This window comes from Oncorhynchus masou, chromosome 5, assembly GCF_036934945.1.
Source record: "Oncorhynchus masou masou isolate Uvic2021 chromosome 5, UVic_Omas_1.1, whole genome shotgun sequence".
NCBI classification, from domain to species: Eukaryota; Metazoa; Chordata; class Actinopteri; order Salmoniformes; family Salmonidae; genus Oncorhynchus; species Oncorhynchus masou.
The window spans coordinates 59,600,385-59,617,608 of NC_088216.1; the positions used below are offsets into that span (position 1 = coordinate 59,600,385).

At 44.2% G+C, this 17,224-nt stretch overlaps 1 protein-coding gene across 1 annotated transcript in view; it reads right to left on the reverse strand.

Annotated features, from left to right (window-relative positions):
* Nucleotides 1–17,224, reverse strand: part of LOC135539988 (zinc finger protein 385A-like) — an 82,070-nt gene that overhangs the window by 34,815 nt on the left and 30,031 nt on the right. Inside the window, exons 2-3 of the mRNA XM_064966275.1 lie at nucleotides 17,018–17,181; nucleotides 587–697 (exon numbers count right to left, since the gene is read on the reverse strand). Coding sequence (XP_064822347.1) covers nucleotides 587–697; nucleotides 17,018–17,181 — 275 coding nt within the window. The remainder of the gene's footprint in view (nucleotides 1–586; nucleotides 698–17,017; nucleotides 17,182–17,224) is intronic.

Below are 17,224 nucleotides of genomic sequence, written 5' to 3' on the forward strand. Positions count from 1 at the left end.
TAAACCCCCCCTTCAATTGAACCACTTCATTCTTTAGTTATGCTCCCTCAGTCATCCTATTTTTGGGTTGGTGCCCTGTCCCAAGACTGATATGCTGGAATGTGCTTTATGTAATTCACCCTCACTTACCCTTCACAAGCCCTCTATCATGACCCTCCCCATGATGCACTGTTCTATTGTTTTCTATCCGATCAGAAGCACTCGGCCAGCCGTTGTTCTAGTGTGTTTCCTCTCTAAGACATTCCCACAGTTACTCACTCACCCCATCCAACCTCAACATCTCAGGCCCCTGGTCTCTTGTTCCCTAGCCCCCCAGAACACAGTTGCATAATATTCAGAACTCCTTTCTGGGAAGTGCCAGCAAAATGTAAGATAAGCAGGGCTGCCCAAAGGCTAAAAGTGGAGCCTAGAAATCACAGACACAGTTCTGACCTGACACCTGCTCCAGCAGTACAGTCAATCACTGACATTACGTCAGGCTATGATGTAGTCCATAGATGGATGTGTGGAATACTAAGATAGAAGGACTGGTAAATATGTGGATGGAGGGATGGATAGATGAATGGATAGTGCCTTTCTGGCTTACCTCTGAGTTGAAGCGGATCTGGCAGACGTTGCAGGAGATGATGGGTCGTTTGGTCTTCATCATGGGGGGGCCGAAGGTGTGGTTCATCACTGCCTTCTGTACCGGGTCCATCTGGAGGGAAAGGGGGGGGGCAGAGGGGAGAGAGATTATATAGAAAATCTAATTACTCTGAGTAGGGGAGCAGATAAACATATTAGATTACTGTGCCATGGTGGTGGGCTGGTAGCAGAGTTAGGCTATCTGATGAAACATTTTGAGTAAAGCCCCTATTGCAGGAAAATTGGTAGAGAGAGAGAGAGAGAGAGAGAGAGAGGGGTGAATGAATGAAAAGGAGAGCGAGTTAGAGAAACGGAGAGAGCCTTGATTGATAATGACAGGAGAGTGTGTTTTGTTCAACAGTAGCTGCTGGACCTGTCTATGACTTGGGTCTTGGGTGGGCCCCAATTACAGACAGCGGGCCCTGATTACAGACTCCCCATCCTACATAAATTATCACTTTGTTTTTGGGCTTTCGTGTACCATTGGAGGCTCCTCAGAGGGGTTGGCGGGTGGTAGGACACAATGCAGATAGCCCGGTTAGCCAATGTGTGGGAGCACTGGTTGGTCGGGCCAATTGAAGGGAAAAGGTGAGAGGAGGAGAGCACATACAGTAGATGCGGGAAGTAATTTTTCTTAAACGGAAGCAAACAAAACAAAACAGAGATAAACATACCTGAATTGTTCTAATAGGAACTCTTGTTTGCAACTGTTGGACTAATAATTACACCCTAGATCAGCTAGATACAGGCAACAGTGTTCCTTGGCGGCATTGAATGTATCACTGTCTGTTCATGTTTCACATTTTTTATCAACCTCTGTGCACCTACATTGCAAACTGTAGGCTAGGATGTAGCAACCTCATGATGGGTATAGGGAACATTCAAGAATCATGTAGTAGCCTAAACCTATCGCTGTAACATTGAACTGGGTGAATGGGTGAATGGAAAAGGGATGACAGTCATCCAATATAATGTAATAGAATTAAGGCCATGTTCATGAAAAGTAGAAATAGTCCTCCCTCATCTTAAATATCACCAACCGCCACTGTATCAAAACAAAAAAATATAGTGCATTCAGAAAGTATTCAATCCACTTGACTTTTTCCACATTTTGTTACGTAACAGCGTTATTCTAAAAGAGATTAAATGTTATTTTTTCTCATCAATCTAAACACAATACCACATAATGACAAAGTAAAAACAGGCTTTTAGAAATGTTTGAATGTTTATTAAATATAAAAACAGAAAAACGTTATTTACATACAGTAAGTATTCAGACCCTTTGCTTTGAGACTAGAAATTGAGCTCAGGTGCATCCTGTTTCCATTGATAATCCTTGAGATGTTTCTACAACTTGATTGGAGTCCACCTGTGGTAAATTCAATTGATTGGACATGATTTGGAAAGGCACACACCAGTCTATTATAAGGTTCCACAGTTGACAGTGCATGTCAGATCAAAAACCAAGCCAAGAGGTCGAAGGAATTGTCCTTAGAGCTCCGAGACAGGATTGTTTCGAGGCACAGATCTGGGGAAGGGTACCAAAACATTTCTGCTGCATTGAAGGTCCCCAAGAACACAGTGGTGGCCATCATTCGTAAAGGTCAGGGAGGTTACCATGAACCTGATGGTCACTCTCACAGCACTCCAGAGTTCTTCTGTAGAGATGGGAGAACCTTCCAGAAGGACAACCATCTCTGCAGCCCTCCACCAATCAGGCCTTTATGGTAGAGTGACCAGACAGAAGCCACACCTCAGTAAAAGGCACATGAAAGCCTGCTTAGAGTTTGCCAAAACGCACCTAAAAACTCAATAAAATGCAAATTAATTACTTAAAAATCATACAATGGGTATATATAATAATAATAATAATAATAATAACAATAATGTGTGTGTTATTAATTTAAGCACACTATGTTTGTCAATTGTTGTGACTTAGATGAAGATCAGATCAAATGTGATGACTAATTTATGCAGAAATCCAGGTAATTCCAAAGGGTTGACATGATTTTTCTTTCCACAGTATATATATATAGGTGCCCATGATTCGACGAGCAAGTGTCCACATTCTTTTGGTCATGTACTAAATATATATATATATATATATAGATAGATCTATCTATATGTCAACCCTTTGGAATTACCTGGATTTCTGCATAAATTAGTCATCACATTTGATCTGATCTTCATCCAAGTCACAACAATTGACAAACATAGTGTGCTTAAATTAATAACACACACATTATTTCATTTTTCTTGTCTTTATTGAATACATAACTTAAACATTCACAGTGTAGGTTGGAAAAGGTATGTGAACACCTAGGCTAATGACTCCAAAAGCTAATTCAGAAGTCAGCTAACCTGGAGTCCAATCAATGAGACGAGATTGGAGATGTTGGTTAGAGCTGCCTTTCCCTATAAAAAACACTAACAAAATATGACTTTGCTATTCACAAGAATCATTGCCTGATGTGAACCATGCCTCGAACAAAAGAGATCTCAGAAGACCTAAGATTAAGAATTGTTGACTTGCATAAAGCTAGAATGGTTACAAAAGTATCTCTAAAAGCCTTGATGTTCATCAGTCCATGGTAAGACCAGTTGTCTATAAATGGAGAAAGTTCAGCACTGTTGCTACTCTCCCTAGGAGTGGCCGTCCTGCAAAGATGACTGCAAGAGCACAGCACAACATGCTCAATGAGGTTAAGAACAATCCTAGTGTGTCAGCTAAAGACTTACAGAAATCTCTGGAACATGCTAACATCTCTGTTGACGAGTCTACGATAATTAAAACACTAAACAAGAATGGTGTTCATGTGAGGACACCACGGAAGATGCCACTGGTGTCCAAAATAAACATTGCTGCACGTCTGAAGTTTGCAAAAATGCAACTGTATGTTCTACAGCACTACTGGACAAATATTATGTGAACAGATGAAACGACAGTTGAGTTGTTTGGAAGGAACACGCAACACTATCTGTGGAGAAAAGAAGACACAGCACACCAACATCAAATCCTCATCCCAACTGTAAAGTATGGTGGAGGGAGCATCATGGTTTGGGGCTGCTTTGCTGCCTCAGGGCCTCGGCAGCTTGCTATCATCGACGGAAAATGAATTCCCAAGTTTATCAAGACATTTTGCAGGAGAATGTTTGGCTATCTGTACGCCAATTGAAGAACAACAGAAGTTGGGTAATGCAACAGGACAACAACCCAAAACACAGAAGTAAATCAACAACAGAATGGCTTCAACAGAAGAAAATACGCCTTCTGGAGTGGCCCAGTCAGAGTCCTGACCTCAACCCGATTGAGATGCTGTGGCCTGACCTCAAGAGAGCAGTTCACACCAGACATCCCAAGAATACTGCTGAACTGAAACAGTATTGTAAAGAGGAATGGTCCAAAAATCCTCCTGACCGTTGTGCAGGTCTGATCCACAACTACAGCAAATGTTTGGTTGAGGTTAAGGACGGTCAACCAGTTATTAAATCCAGGGGTTCACATACTTTTTCCACCCTGCACTGTGAATGTTTACACGGTGTGTTCAATAAAGACATGAAAATGTCAATTTTTTGTGTTTTATTAGTTTAAGCAGACTGTGTTTGTCTATTGTTGTGACCTAGATGAAGATCAGATCAAATTGTACTACTAATTTATACATAAATCCAGGTATTTCCAAAGGGTTCACATACTTTTACCACACCCTAGATGGAAGACCCCAGCAAGACCCCCCCCAGCTAGGGTTCTGGCCACTCTGCTAGGTAACCACAACCCAGGCTGGGTGTTTCTACACTCTGCAGCCAAAAGCACGTTGGGGTTTTACTCAACTTCTAATCACTGACTGCTGCTGTGAAATTACGCTGCAAAATGAGAGTCTATTTTCACGTTCAACTTCCAAACACCATGCAAAGGTGTAATTATACTCCCATATGTAAGTGGTTTAATAACAGTTCCTGGCTATATTTATACTCCTCATCTTTAACCTGGAGTTTTCTTTGTTCCCTTAATCACAACGCACTTCAGTGCTCACTCTCACTCTCCCTCTCCCTTTATCTCTCTCTTTCTCTCTTTCTCTTCTCTCTCTCCTGATGTGTTATAAGGATATTCAATTCCAGAGCCCCCCACCTACCACTTCCCACCAACCCAACCACCCACCTGAAGTGCGCCAAGTGTCTCTGAGGGGCCAAAGACCCCTCAGAAACACCAATACTCCTTACCCGGCCCACAAGAATGGAATGGTCTACCGTGTCAAAAGCTTTGGCAAAGTCAATAAAAATAGAAGCACATCATTGCTTAGAATCAACGGCAATGGTGACATCAGTTAGGACCTTTAAGGTTGCAGTGACACATCCATAACCTGAGCAGAAAGCAGATTGCGAACCAGAGAGAATACAATAGACATCAACAAATCCACTCAATTGATTATTTGACAAGTTTTTCCAACACTTCTGATAAACAGGGCAAAACATAAATTGGCCAATAACAGTTAGGATCTGTTTGATTTCCCCCTATAAATAAAGGATGCACCGTGGCTGCATTCCAAGCAATGGGAACCTCCCTAGAGAGGAGATACAGGTTAAAAAGGTCAGAGATAGACTTGGCGATGATAGGGGCTGCAACCTAAAGAAGATAGTACCTAAACCATCTGACCCAGATGTTTATTGGGGGGTCAAGTTTAATGAGCTCCTTTAGCACCTCAGACTCAGTAGTGGGGCAGGGGGAAGAGAGGGACTTTGTAGTGGGGCAGGGGGAAGAGAGGGAGGAGCATCGGGGCTACTCGCATTAGAAGGGGTGGGAGATGAGGAAATTTTGGACAGGCAATAAGGTAAGGCTGAGTCAAAAAGGAATCCTGACTTAATGAAGTGGTGATTAAACAGCACAGCCATGTGCTCCTTGTCAGTACCAACCACATCATCAACATTAATGGACTTGGGCAGCTGTGAGGAGAAGGGTTTATTCTCTAGGTCTTTAAACCATTTTACAGAACTTCTTGGCGTTAGACCCACAGAGAGAACTGCTCCTTAAAGTAACTGACTTTGGCCTTACGGGTAGCTTGAGTGCACTTATTTCTCATTTGCCTGAACGAGAGCCAGTCAGTCTGAGTATGCGTGTGCTGAGCCATTCGCCAAATGGAATTCTTGAGGTGGAGTAACTCTGTCAGATCACAATATCAAAAAATAAGGTCCAAGCATCATTGACAGATGGGCTCAAGCTGATTCTTTACCAATTTACAGAGGCCAGGTCATGAAGGAAGGCTTGCTCATTAAAGTTTTTTAGCAAGCGTCTATGACAAAACAGGAGAGGTCATTTCACTCAGCAGCCATTACAAACACAGGCTGTAAAACAGTGATCACTAAGGTCAGAAAATTACAGAAAACACCAGACTGATACCTATCAGGATTTTTGTGAGGATAACATCAAGGATAGTAGCCTTTTCTGGGTGTTCGGAGCCAATCCCTTGTGGGATTGGTAATAATCTGAGAAAGAATTAGGGAGTCCCATTGCTTTCAGACTTGGTCAGGTGGTTTAAGCATGTCCCAGTTTAGGTGACCTATCAGGACAAATTCAGACTTAGTGTAAGGGGCCCGGAGAGAGCTTAAAGCAGGTAAGGTCGGTGCTGATGGTGGACAATAACACCCAGCAACAGTCAATAAAGAGTTATTTAAAAGTTTAATGCTTAAAACCAGCAAATCAAATTGTTTGGGGACAGATTTTCTGGAGACATTCAAGCACTGAAGGGGTTCCGTGTAAAGATTGCCACTCCACCACCTTATGGAAGATGCGTCTTCCATATGTCAGGATTTGGCCAGGGTTGTTCCGGATTTTTTCACTAGATGCCCCCATTGTGCTTTTTGACCTTATGTTTTTTCCCTTGATCCCCATTATTATTGTTGATCCCCATTATTATTTGCACCTGTGCCTCGTTTCCCCTGATTATATTTAAACCCTTAGTTTCCCTCAGTTCTGTGCTCTGTGTTTGTATGTTAGCACCCAGCCCTAGTGTTCTGTGTGCTCTTGTCGATTCCGGGTGACGCTCTTGTGGAATTCTGTTTTTTGTTTTTGTTTATTTTTTGTGAGTATCTCTTGAGGCTTTTTTGTGCTTTACCTTCCACCTTTTGGATTTGCCATTTTTGTATTTGAAGGACTTTTTTTACTTTATTAAATACACCGTCTTAAGTACTGCTGTGTCTGCCTCATCTTCTGGGTTCTGCTGACTATTCGTGGCTCAGTTGGTTAAGTGACTGTTTCTTACTCCGGAGACCCAGGTTCGTAACTGGGTCCTGACACCATATAGAAAGGTTAATATCAGTGTTCAAAACACACTTTCTTAACCACGTTTCAGTAATGACCAGCACATCTGGATTGGAGCTGTGAACCCACACCTTCAATAGATACACTTTATGTTCTAAGCTTCTAGTGTTAACGTGCAGAAAACCAAGGCTTTTATGAGAGCAGAAATCAGTGAAACAGATATCAGAGCACAAATCAGAATTGAGGCTAGCAACAGTAGATGGACTAGGGTGTATATGCACATTTCCAGATATCATCAGCAGTAATATAATCAGGGCACGGCAGAGGACAGGGAGAACTCTGCAGTGTAGATTTTTTTATGACATTTGAATGTGCATCAGATGGCAACAAGATCATATTGCAGAGAGAGGTAGTTAGAATAGGACGGGAGGCCAAGAGTCCGTGTAACCAATAGAGAGTCAGAGTCCCGTGTTTGGGAACAAACATATTCTGTCCCATGGTTGGGTAAACAAGCAAGTTCATAGTCAACAAAGCACGCAGGTGTCATGAGGCAAATAGCATAAAGCACAAGAAAGAAATATGACGACTTTGGGCTAATCGTTGTTAGTTCAAAGAGTCACTCGCCCCAACAAGATAACTTGAGAGAGTAGCTCTCTATGAGTCCAGTAGGCTATAAGAGTATGAGATAAAATAACGAAATAAAAAAATAGTAGGCCTATAATAGTTAATTAAAGTGTTTCTGAGTAAGCTCACATAATAAGCTTCACAAGTTAATTAGCCTACCTAAAATTCTGATCAGTCCAAAGTCTGCGGTGTGTGTGTAAGTGCAAGTGTGCTGGAGGCGAGTGAAAGCTCAGGAGAGAAGGGGGAGTGTGGCGGGGGTACCTATACCAGACAAGGGGAGACAGACCAGGGCAGACGTTGAACAGATCGCCAGGTGGAATCCAAGCAGCTGCACAGCAGGCAACAGGAATAGGTGTCACACCCACTTGTTAGAAGCTTTTTTATTTTTCCGGGAGGCAGATTCCTTTTAAAACAAATCAAATTTTATTTGTCACATACACATGGTTAGCAGATGTTAATGCGAGTGTAGCGAAATGCTTGTGCTTCTAGTTCCGACAATGCCGTAATAACCAACAAGTAATCTAACTAACAATTCCTAAACTACTGTCTTATACACAGTGTAAGGGGATAAAGAATATGTACAAAAGGATATATGAATGAGTGATGGTACAGAGCAGCATAGGCAAGATACAGTAGATGGTATCGAGTACAGTATATACATATAAGATGAGTATGTAAGCAGTAAGTGGCATAGTTAAAGTGACTAGTGATACATGTATTACATAAGGATGCAGTCGATGATATAGAGTACAGTATATACGTATGCATATGAGATGAATAATGTAGGGTAAGTAACATTATATAAGGTAGCATTGTTTAAAGTGGCTAGTGATATATTTACATCATTTCCCATTATTAAAGTGGCTGGAGTTGAATCAGTGTCAGTGTGTTGGCAGCAGCCACTCAATGTTAGTGGTGGCTGTTTAACAGTCTGATGGCCTTGAGATAGAAGCTGTTTTTCAGTCTCTCGGTCCCAGCTTTGATGCACCTGTACTGACCTCGCCTTCTGGATGATAGCGGGGTGAACAGGCAGTGGCTCGGGTGGTTGATGTCCCTGATGATCTTTATGGCCTTCCTGTAACATCGGGTGGTGTAGGTGTCCTGGAGGGCAGGTAGTTTGCCCCCGACCTCACTACCCTCTGGAGAGCCTTACGGTTGAGGGCGGAGCAGTTGCCGTACCAGGCGGTGATACAGCCCGCCAGGATGCTCTCGATTGTGCATCTGTAGAAGTTTGTGAGTGCTTTTGGTGACAAGCCGAATTTCTTCAGCCTCCTGAGGTTGAAGAGGCGCTGCTGCGCCTTCTTCACGATGCTGTCTGTGTGAGTGGACCAATTCAGTTTGTCTGTGATGTGTATGCCGAGGAACTTAAAACTTGCTAACCTCTCCACTACTGTTCCATCGATGTGGATAGGGGGGTGTTCCCTCTGCTGTTTCCTGAAGTCCACAATCATCTCCTTAGTTTCGTTGACGTTGAGTGTGAGGTTATTTTCCTGACACCACACTCCGAGGGCCCTCACCTCCTCCCTGTAGGCCGTCTCGTCGTTGTTGGTAATCAAGCCTACCACTGTTGTGTCGTCCGCAAACTTGATGATTGAGTTGGAGGCGTGCGTGGCCACGCAGTCGTGGGTGAACAGGGAGTACAGGAGAGGGCTCAGAACGCACCCTTGTGGGGCCCCAGTGTTGAGGATCAGCGGGGAGGAGATGTTGTTGCCTACCCTCACCACCTGGGGGCGGCCCGTCAGGTAGTCCAGTACCCAGTTGCACAGGGCGGGGTCCCAGCTAGCTAGTTAACGTATCTAGCAAGTCTCTGTCCACTGTTTTTTTTTCACGGGTAAAAGGAGGTTTTTAGCTAGCTATATCTCTTCAGTTTTGGCGAATGCTCCTTCATGATGCCCATACAAAGTTGACCTGTGGCTGCTGTATTTTGGAGATTGCGACATCAAGGCATTCCTTCTGGAGTATTTCTTCTGATGTAATCAAAGCAACAATCTTGTATCTTATTAAGGTAATTTACAATTGAAGTATCCTGGCTGCATATCAGTTCAAAATAGAGATGATTCCAGAGGGTACTTTACTGTAATGACCACTGCACAGAGGGAGGGGGCTTCAAAGGCCTTTGCATTTGGGTGGGGGAGGCTGTGAAACTCTCCTACCATTGTTGACACCTCTCACCTCTCACTTCACACCTCAGTACTAATTGAAGTTGCAGCCAGATAAGTTCTGACCTAGCAAGCTGGGTAGCCTTAACTTAGAATTCAGTCCTTATAGTAAAAATATATTATTGTAATTGATTTTTCTTCTTGGCTTTAAAAGTAGCATCAGACTAAACATTACTCACTCAGTTTCAGGTTGAATAGTGTTTTCAGGTTTCTGTTTCTTTTGCTGGTCGTTGGTTTGGTAGTAGGTATTGCTCCAGGTAATTTTGTCTAAAATCAGGTTGTAGGTTTGAAGTTTTGATTTGGAGTGAAGGTTATGTTGACTACAATTCCCCTTTTTTGACTATGTTATTGGTGTCCGAGCTGAGCAACCTGAGCAACCTGAGCAACCCCTATCTGAAGACTGTATATACAAGGAGTACCAGTACTGACTCAGTGTGCAGGGGTACGAGATAATTTGATTTTTTATAGCTGAGGCAACTGGGGAAAGATTAAGCTTCTTCATTCTCATTTACCCATACTTGATTAATTTCCAAATAGGCTTGTCCAACGACCCAAGGTGGACTTTAAGCACAGACCGTCACAATATCAGGTCCTCATCAGAATGTCACTAGGAAACTTTAGTGGTTCTCTCAATGTCATACATTACTTATCAATGTCTGTGAAGTTTCTATCAAATTCTTGTGTCTGCTCTGTCTGGTGTACTTTCAGCCTCTGTTTTAGCACCCTCTAGAGGTTATCAGGGTAAATATGTTCTGTCATACTCAGTCTCACTAGCTAGGTTTCCATCCAATTGACAACACATTTGTATGCAAATATTCTAAAATCCCAATAAAAACAGTATGCACATGTTCCCACCACAGATGTGTTTCCATAAAATTGACTGGATGCGGATAAAGGCTGTATGTGATGACGTAGTGCAAATAAAATACATTTTGCGGTTTAATCCCCATGTACCGAATAAACAATACAAGTTAAATGGGTTTCCATTGCATTTTCAACTCTACTGATGGGTATGTCACAAAAAAATGTGCTTTAATAGCGAATGTGTCCACTCTGGTATTGGCACATGAGCCTCTAGCCAACAGCTCGTAGTCAGACTGCAGTGTGGGTATAGCCTACATGATGAGATTATTATGAAAAACTCTAATAAAAAGAGAAAGATTATTTTAATTTGTCAAACGGCAGCCAAGCATTAGATTTATTAGGATCCCATTAGCCGATGCCAATGGCGATAGCTAGTCTTACTGGGGTCCAACATGCAACGAAAAAGACATTACAGACAAAATACCTAAAAATATACATGCATTTAAAACCATTCTTGTGTGTGTGTGTGTGTGTGTGTGTGTGTGTGTGTGTGTGTGTGTGTGTGTGTGTGTGTGTGTGTGTGTGTGTGTGTGTGTGTGTGTGTGTGTGTGTGTGTGTGTGTGTGTGTGTGTGTGTGTGTGTGTGTGTGTGTGTGTGTGCATTACACATGCATGTCAGTACATACACAGAACAAGTAGGTCACATGGGGGAGAGGCATTGTGCCGTGAGGTGTTGCTTTAATTGTTTTTTTGAAACCAGGTTTGCTGTTCACTTGCTTTTTGCCATATAAGATGGAAGGGAGTTCCATGCACTCATGGCTCTGTATAATACTGTACTGTACATTTCCTTGAATTTGTTCTGGACCTGGGGACTGTGAAAAGACCCCTGGTGACATGTCTGGTGGGGTAGGTGTGTGTGTGTCAGTGTTGTGTGTACGTTGACTATGCAAACAACTTGGAATGTCCAACACATTAATGTTTCCTATAAAAATAAGAAGTGATGCAGTCAGTCTTTCCTCAACCCTTAACCAAGAGAGACTGGCATGCATAGCATTCAAATTAGCCCTCTGATTACAACGAAGAACAAGACGCTCCGCTTTGTTCTCAACCAGCTGCAGCTTAACTAGGTCTTTCTTTGCAGCACTTGACCATATGACTGGACAATAATCAAGATAAGACAAAACTAGAGATTGGTGGAGTGGCGTCAACAAAACAGAGCATCTCTTTATTACTTACAGACCTCTGCCCATCTTTACAACCATTCAGTCTATGGGGGGGGGGGGGTGCACCAACATGGATGAACTCTTAAACTGGGTTAAATCAAGGTTTATCTATTCATCTTGTTGCACCAAATTTTAAACCTAGTTTTAAATGTATCCTTAAATGAAATCATTCCTCTAATCTATGTTTAGTTTTCACTTTAAACCTAGATTAATTTTAAGCCTGTTGTTCAATTAATTAAAAAATATATAAACTTAGATTGGATATTAACTCTAAACTGTCACTTGAGGTGGTTTAACTGATCAAATGGCAGCATATCTACTGTGGAGAGACCAAATCGAGGTCCTCAGAGAATAATTAGATACAGGTTGAATCCTGTTGAGTTTTATGATAATCAACTCATTATTAGTAGGCTATTTACGTGCCCATTTTGTACAACAATTGAATTGGGGTATATGATATGCCCAGCCTTGGTACGAATGATAATAGAGGAGTGGAGGCATTGGCTTGAGGGGGCTAAACACCCTTTTCTCATCTGGACTGACCACTGCAATCTGGAGTACATCTGGCAGGCGAAGAGATTGAATCCTCGCCAGGCAAGGTGGGCCATGTTTTTCACTCGTTTTGTGTTTACTCTTTCTTACAGACCAGGCTCCCAGAACGTTAAGGCAGACGCATTGTCTCGGCTGTATGACACAAAGGAGCGATCCATGGATCCCACTCCCATACTCCCAGCTTCGTGTCTGGTGGCGCCTGTAGTGTGGGAGCTGGACGCGGACATTGAGCGGGCGTCACGTGCAGAGCCCTCTCCCCCTGAGTGTCCAGCTGGTCATCTGTACGTTCCGTCTGCTGTCCTCGACCGATTGATCTATTGGGCTCACACGTCACCCTCCTCTGGTCATCCTGGGATAGGTCGGACGATGCGCTGTCTTGATGGGAGGTACTGGTGGCCCACTTTAGCTAAGGACGTGAGGATTTATGTTTCTTCCTGCTCGGTGTGCGCCCAGTGCAAGGCTCCTAGACACCTGCCCAGAGGTAAGCTACAACCTCTACCCGTTCCTCAACGGCCGTGGTCGCACCTGTCTGTGGATTTTTTGACTGATCTTCCACCTTCACAGGGTTACACCACGATCCTGGTCATTGTGGATCGGTTTTCGAAGTCCTGTCGTCTCCTCCCTTTGCCCGGTCTCCCTACGGCCTTACAAACTGCAGAGGCCCTGTTTACACACGTTTTCCGGCACTATGGGGTGCCTGAGGATATAGTGTCTGGTCGGGGTCCCCAGTTCACATCAAGGGTCTGGAAGGCGTTCATGGAGCGTCTGGGGATCACGGTTAGTCTTACCTCAGGTTTTCACCCTGAGAGTAATGGGCAGGTGGAGAGAGTTAACCAGGATGTGGGTAGGTTTCTGCGGTCTTATTGCCAGGATCGGCCGGGGAGTGGGTGAAGTTCGTGCCCTGGGCAGAGATGGCTCAGAACTTGCTATGTCACTCCTCCACTAACCTTACTCCCTTGCAATGTGTATTAGGGTATCAGCCCGGTTCTGGCCAGACCGAGGCCCCTGCGGTGGACAATTGGTTTCGGCGCGCTGAGGAAACCTGGGAGGCAGCCCACGTCCACCTTCTGCGTGCCATAAGGCGCCAGAAAATTGGCGCAGACCATCGCCACAGTGAGGCCCCAGTGTAAGCACCAGGGGACAGGGTCTGGCTCTCGACCCGAAACCTGCCCCTCCGCCTGCTCTGCCGGAAGCTGGGTACGCGGTTTGTGGGGCCGTTTAAAGTCCTGAGGAGAGTGAACAAGGTATGTTATAGGTTACAACTGCCCACTAATTACCGTATTAATCCCTCGTTCCATGTGTCTCTCCTCAGGCCGGTGGTGGCTGGCATGCTCCAGGAGGATGAAGTGCGTGATGTTCCTCCACCTCCTCTAGACAACGAGGGGGTCCCGGCGTACTCTGTTCGATACATTTTGGATTCGAGACGTCGGGCGAGGGGCCTTCAGTACCTCGTGGACTGGGAGGGTTACGGGCCGGAGGAGAGATGCTGGGTTCCGGTGGAGGACGTGTTAGATACTTCCATGTTATCAGAATTCCACCGTCTCCATCCGGATTGCCCTGCACCTCGCCCTCCGGGTCGTCCCCGAGGCCGGTGTCGGCGCGCAGCTGGAGCCGCGCATCAGGGGGGGGGTACTGTCACGACTTCTGCCGAAGTCGCTGCCTCTCCTTGTTCGGGCGGTGCTCGGCGTTCGACGTCACCGGTCTTCTAGCCATCATTGATCCACACACAGATGATAGAGGAGCTCACCCGCTGCTTTGTGTTCAGGTGGATGGTCGAATACTATCCGGAATTGGCGGGTGAACTCCTCAAAATGGTCCAACGCCGCATCCTCCCTTCTACACACAGCGCTGGCCCATTCCAGGGCTTTCCCGGTGAGGCATGAGACGAGGGCGTAACTCCTCTCACGGTCAGATAGTACTGGGGAGGCCGTGGCCAGATACAAGTTCAGCTTAAGGAGGAAACCCTGGCAGCCGGCAGTATCTCCGTTGTATCCCGTGGGTAGGGATAAATGGATCTTCGGTTCCGGAGAGGAAAAAGCGTTCAAGGGAGATTCCGGTTGTGGTGGTGGTGGCGCTGGAGAAACTCCCTGTCTCTCCCAGCGATCCATATTCTGGACAATGCGATCCATGACAGAGCTTAAACAGTCAATCTCCTCAGCTTGTTCCCGAACGCGTTCCTCCACCTCCATGAGGTGTCCTCTCCTGCTGACCTATACAAAAAAAACACTACACTGACAATAAACAATCTCTGACAAAGACATGAGGGGAAACAGAGGGTTAAATACACAACAGGTAATGAATGGGATTGAAAACAGGTGTGTGGGAAGACAAGACAAAACCAATGGAAAATGAAAAATGGATCAATGATGGCTAGAAGACCGGTGACGTCGAATGCCGAGCACCGCCGAACAAGGAGAGGCAACGACTTCGGTAGAAGTCGTGACACCCCGCCTCTCGTCTGCCACATCCTTTTTGGCTTTTGCTTACTGTAATATAAAATTCAGCACGCTCTTCTATTTAATCCATGTCGATCTATTGCATTTGTCGCATAAAATGGCCCAGGTCTTTCCCTCTTTTTGACAGTCGTGTTGTCTGTCTTTTTATCCTCCAGTACATTACTAAATTCCTCCATCAGCTCCAACAATAGTTTATTTTCATAAATGAAGAATTTTGAACTTCTTTGACATGCTATGATGAGGTGGCTAGCGGACAAATAATACGTGTCTAAATAACCTTAAGTAATGACAATAATAAATAATAGTGTATGTTAGCTAGCTTGGTTTATAAACTAGCTAGCTACAGTAGCTAATGTCAGCTAACCAATTCGTTTAACTTTGTGGCCTCATTTGTCAAGTAGGCTAGCTACTTCGTTTCAACTCACGAAATACATCATATCTTGGTGTAACATGTCACTAATCATAGTTTAAAACCGTTAATCATAGATTTACTGATCCAGATTTAAAATGAAGTGGAGCAACACATCTCTGATTAATTTAAAACCTAGATTTACAAACCTAGATTAGCTCCAATCCTAGATTAATTTAAACCATGTTGGTGAAACTCACCTTCTATGTTTTGACCATGAGAGTTTACAATCTACGGTAACACCAAGTAATCATCATGTCATCAGAATAATAAGACCCTTGATTTTTATTGGAAAGGAGCATCAAGCTCATCACCTTGCAATTTCACCAGCCTGTGAAGTTCCTTCCTGAATCGTAGTGGGAGGGACCACACAACATGTCATCGCTTGACTCTACTCTTGACTCTACTCTTGACTTTACTTCCATATGATGGTTATTATATCAACATTTGGACATAATAGCGTTTCCACCGCCATTTCTGGCGTAATTAATTTTACAGACAAAAAAAGATCCCACCTTGTCTAGCGTATTTGGTTTTGCCGACATTTGGAAGGTTACCGACAAATTTGCTGTTTCCATTACATTTTTATCGGATGAACTTTAAACTTAGTTTATGGGAGGGTCTGCTGCATGTGTATGTGTGTGTGCGTGAAAGTGTGTGTGTGTGCCCATCTGTGTGTGTGCCATTCTCAGGCGTGCGTGTGCACCACTGTTTGTCACTGACCTTCACTTGAAACCCAATCTGGAAATGAACTGAATGGGGCCTTGTCTAAAAACGCTGACTATGTGGAACACTGGCAGTGACACTTATAAAATTGATTAGCCATAACTTATTGTATTGCAGTAAAACGCTTGCCTGGGCATTTTGTGTATATGCAGAGCCTCATGCTGCCACAGGAAGTTGTAATCACTTGTCTGCTGATTATCGAGGGCCATCCTATAAAACCACACCACTTCATTAGAATACATCCCCTGTCTTCATTCATGAGAAGACACCTCTAAATGACAGGCACGTTCATCCCACTGTCCTCTATCCAGGAATATTATGTGAAACCAAAGCCAATTACGATTAATAGTCTGTCAGACAGAGTGCTACAGGTACAAGACTGCACCATAATATTCTGTCAGACAGCCTGCATCAAGACTGCACTAGTGGTATATTTCAAGTTATAGGCTAGTCATTTACCATATCTCTCTGCTGCATTCTGTCCTGTGTTGTTGTGAACATGACCATGTTGTTTTGAATATGACTGTTTTTGTGTATATGCTTTTCAATGGAAACATACACATTGAAACAACCATGCAGCTGGATGTTCTGTGGAATGCTAATCTGTTTGATGTGTTGAGACATTAGGGTTGATGTGTGAAATCTTCCCCTTGGTCTGACTAGTCAGTGACACTCCATTAGATAGATAGCATTGACTATTCACAATGTACTGCATAAGGCAGAATAGGAAGTTGGCAACACACACGGACAGTGTATAGATGTATTTTTACAGTAAACAGTAGGCTTTCCCCTGCTAGAACAGAGTGTATGACCTCTGAATGTACAGTCAGGGTGGAAACTCATTGTGTATGCTTTATTTGCGTGCTCTTGGGAACCCGGCCAAGTGGAGAGGTGACCCTGTGTATGTGTGCCTGCCTGCTGCTGTCCACTCAACCACAGTGCTGAAGTTGTAAAAGAGGGGGATGGGGAGTCTACATGTGTGTGTATGCTGTGTTAGTCTGTGTCTATGATGTGTTAGTATGAGGTGTGTGTGTGTGTGTGTGTGTGTGTGTGTGTGTGTGTGTGTGTGTGTGTGTGTGTGTGTGTGTGTGTGTGTGTGTGTGTGTGTGTGTGTGTGTGTGTGTGTGTGTGTGTGTGCCTGTGCGTGTGGTGCGTGCCTGCATGTGTGTATGGAGTCCGTTTACTCACTGTTGAGTAACTGTTGGTGTTGAAGTTGTGGAACAGGCCCATGCTGTGTTGTGGTAGAGCTGTGTCCATGGGGAACTGGAGGTACTGCTTCATGTCCAGTGGGGGCGGGATCACCGTGGGGGTCCTGAGGAAGGCAGGGACCGCCCCCGGACGGTTCATGCTGCCTGGAGAGAGACAGACAGAGGGAGAGAGATGGTTTATTCAGAA